Source organism: Mus pahari, chromosome 5, assembly GCF_900095145.1.
Source record: "Mus pahari chromosome 5, PAHARI_EIJ_v1.1, whole genome shotgun sequence".
NCBI lineage: Eukaryota > Metazoa > Chordata > Mammalia > Rodentia > Muridae > Mus > Mus pahari.
In genome coordinates, this window is record NC_034594.1 from 56,935,721 (window position 1) to 56,938,005 (window position 2,285).

At 48.2% G+C, this 2,285-nt stretch overlaps 1 protein-coding gene across 2 annotated transcripts in view; it reads left to right on the top strand.

The window, feature by feature from the left end:
* Positions 1 to 2,285, top strand: part of Mogat1 (monoacylglycerol O-acyltransferase 1) — a 27,167-nt gene that overhangs the window by 1,609 nt on the left and 23,273 nt on the right. Inside the window, exon 2 of one of the 2 annotated variants that reach the window (XM_021199172.1) lies at positions 1,633 to 1,637. The exons of the other annotated variant lie outside the window; for it this stretch is intronic. Within the exon in view, the coding sequence (XP_021054831.1) occupies positions 1,633 to 1,637 (5 nt within the window). The remainder of the gene's footprint in view (positions 1 to 1,632; positions 1,638 to 2,285) is intronic. 2 annotated transcript variants of the gene reach the window in all.

A 2,285-nucleotide genomic window follows, 5' to 3' on the forward strand; every position in this document is an offset into this window, starting at 1 on the left:
CCCCCCCCCCCAAGTGCTGGGATTAAAGGCGTGTGCCACCACTATCATTGAAGGAGCTTCTTAAACAATCTGATACCCAGGCTCCAGCCCTACTACTTCTAGTTCATTTGTCTTGGATTGCAGCCTTTACTCAGACATATAAAAACAGAAACAGAGGCAAAACTCTCCAAGTGTGCAGCAAGGGTTTATGAAAAGGTGGTTCGGAGCACTCACAGACCAAACTCAGAGACTGGTCTGGGGACAGTGCATTTCATTCTTCTCTGGACTAGGGACCAAGGAACATCCCGAGGACACTGTATCCAGCATTCAGTACTGCCAACGGGCCCCTAAGCACCTTCCGTTATTACCCACACCCTCCTCATAGTTAGAGCATGTTAAGGACTCTTTCTACTGTCTGTAAGGATGGCAGAGCTGAGAGACAAAGTAAATCACTCTGTACCACCAGGCAAGTACACTAAGTGGAAAAGCTGGAGGCAAACACGAGTGTTCTGTCCAATGTCCCTGGCTCAGCCACTGTGTGCCGGCTTTGATGGCCTCACTTTCAAACCCATCACACGGCAAATCTCAGAGAGCCCACAGTCCTTTTCGTTCATGGCAGTCATCACAGATTACATTTGTAAGTGTCTGCTGCGGTTGTAGATGTCCGTGTTGGCATCCTAGTGTGCAAGCTGGGGGAAGGAGCCCCCAGCAGCTGCCTGGCCAGCGATACCCACATATCCAAGAGCACGTGTCCTAGGATTATTCCTATCCCATCACCCAAAATAGAAGCCACCCTCCACGTGTCCCTGGAAGTATAAACTCATGTCATCTCCTTAGCAATCCAGAAAGGGTTCCTCCCTCGGCTCACTCACAATGAGGAAAGTATTGCACAAGGTCACGTAGCTTGGTGGGAGGCTGGGGAGGGTGTATGCTACATGCAGGTAGATTTCATTTTTAGACATAGAAGGGCAGAGAAAAGGAGGTGGATTCCCACAAACCAACTGTCTTGGTTTCTTTCTTTTTCTCAGCATGGTTTTCTTTCTTTGTGTGTGGTTTTGTTGTTCTTGTTGTTTTAATTAGGTTTTAGAGACAAGGTTTCACTCTAGCCCAGGTTTGAACTCATGACACTCCTTCTACTTTAGTGCTAGGACTGCAGGCCTGAGCTACCACACTTGACTTTGTTTTCCAATCATTTAATATTTTGCCATTTTTGTTTTTCTAATATTTTGTTAAAAAAAAAAGCTTTACAATTTTATCTTTTCCACATACCATTTTGAGATTCATTCTTGTATTTGGATTCCAACAGGTCACTTCTCTGGGTTCCCAAGTTATGTTCTTTTTTTTTTTAAAAAAAAAAAAACGTTTTATTCTTTGTGCATTTCACATCATGGCCCCCCAATCCCATTCATCTCCCAGTCCCTCTATACCCACCCTTTGCCCTTGCAACTTCTCCCCCAAAAGAAAACAAACAAAAAATTTCACCATGGAAGCTGAGTTGTGTATGTGTCACAGTATGTCACACACACACCCTTTTGTCCAAACAGCTTTTCTTGCAAATGTTCATTGCAGTGACTTATTGGTCTGGGCTACACTATCAGTACTGGGTCCTCACGGGGGCTCCTCTCAGATATCCTGTTGTTGCCCTGTGTGGAGGTCCTGTAGCTTTGATTCTGTAGTACCAGACCCTTCATGTGCTCCAACAGTTCATACCTGGGGTAGATGTTGGGCTGGGCCAACTCAGTGCCCTGGATCTGGGCCTGCGTGGTAGCTGAGTTGGCCAGCCTGACTACTTTCCTTTGCTCTCCAGCACTGCCCGGGTGGGGGGCAGGGCCGTCTCGGCAAGCTCACCCAAGTGAAACAACCAGCAAGGGAGCTGCTGTCATGGCCCCAACTCTCTGTTGCCCACTCCACCAGGGCCAGCTCTACTGTGCTGTCTGGCAAAGTTCAGGACGTGCTCTTCAATGTGCGGCAGCTGGTGAGGGGCGGGGCCAGCTCGCCTTCTTTCGTGCCTTCGGGGCCAGATCTGCACAGCCCTGGTTCATCGACATGGCTGGAGGTGGCAGTCCAGAGCAGGGACATCTGCATGGCCTTTGGTAACATGGGTCATGGATCTCAATACAGACCCTCATCGCTGCAGGGCCATGGACACAGACATGTTCCTCAGTGGCAGCTCAGGCCAAGACGTCATCATAGCCTCAGGTGGTGTCGAAGGCCACTCACATTACACTGTTCCTCACATTACATTGTTCCTCACTAACCCCAAGTCTCCAGTTCCCCCTCTCTCTTTTTTTTTTTTTTTTTTTTTT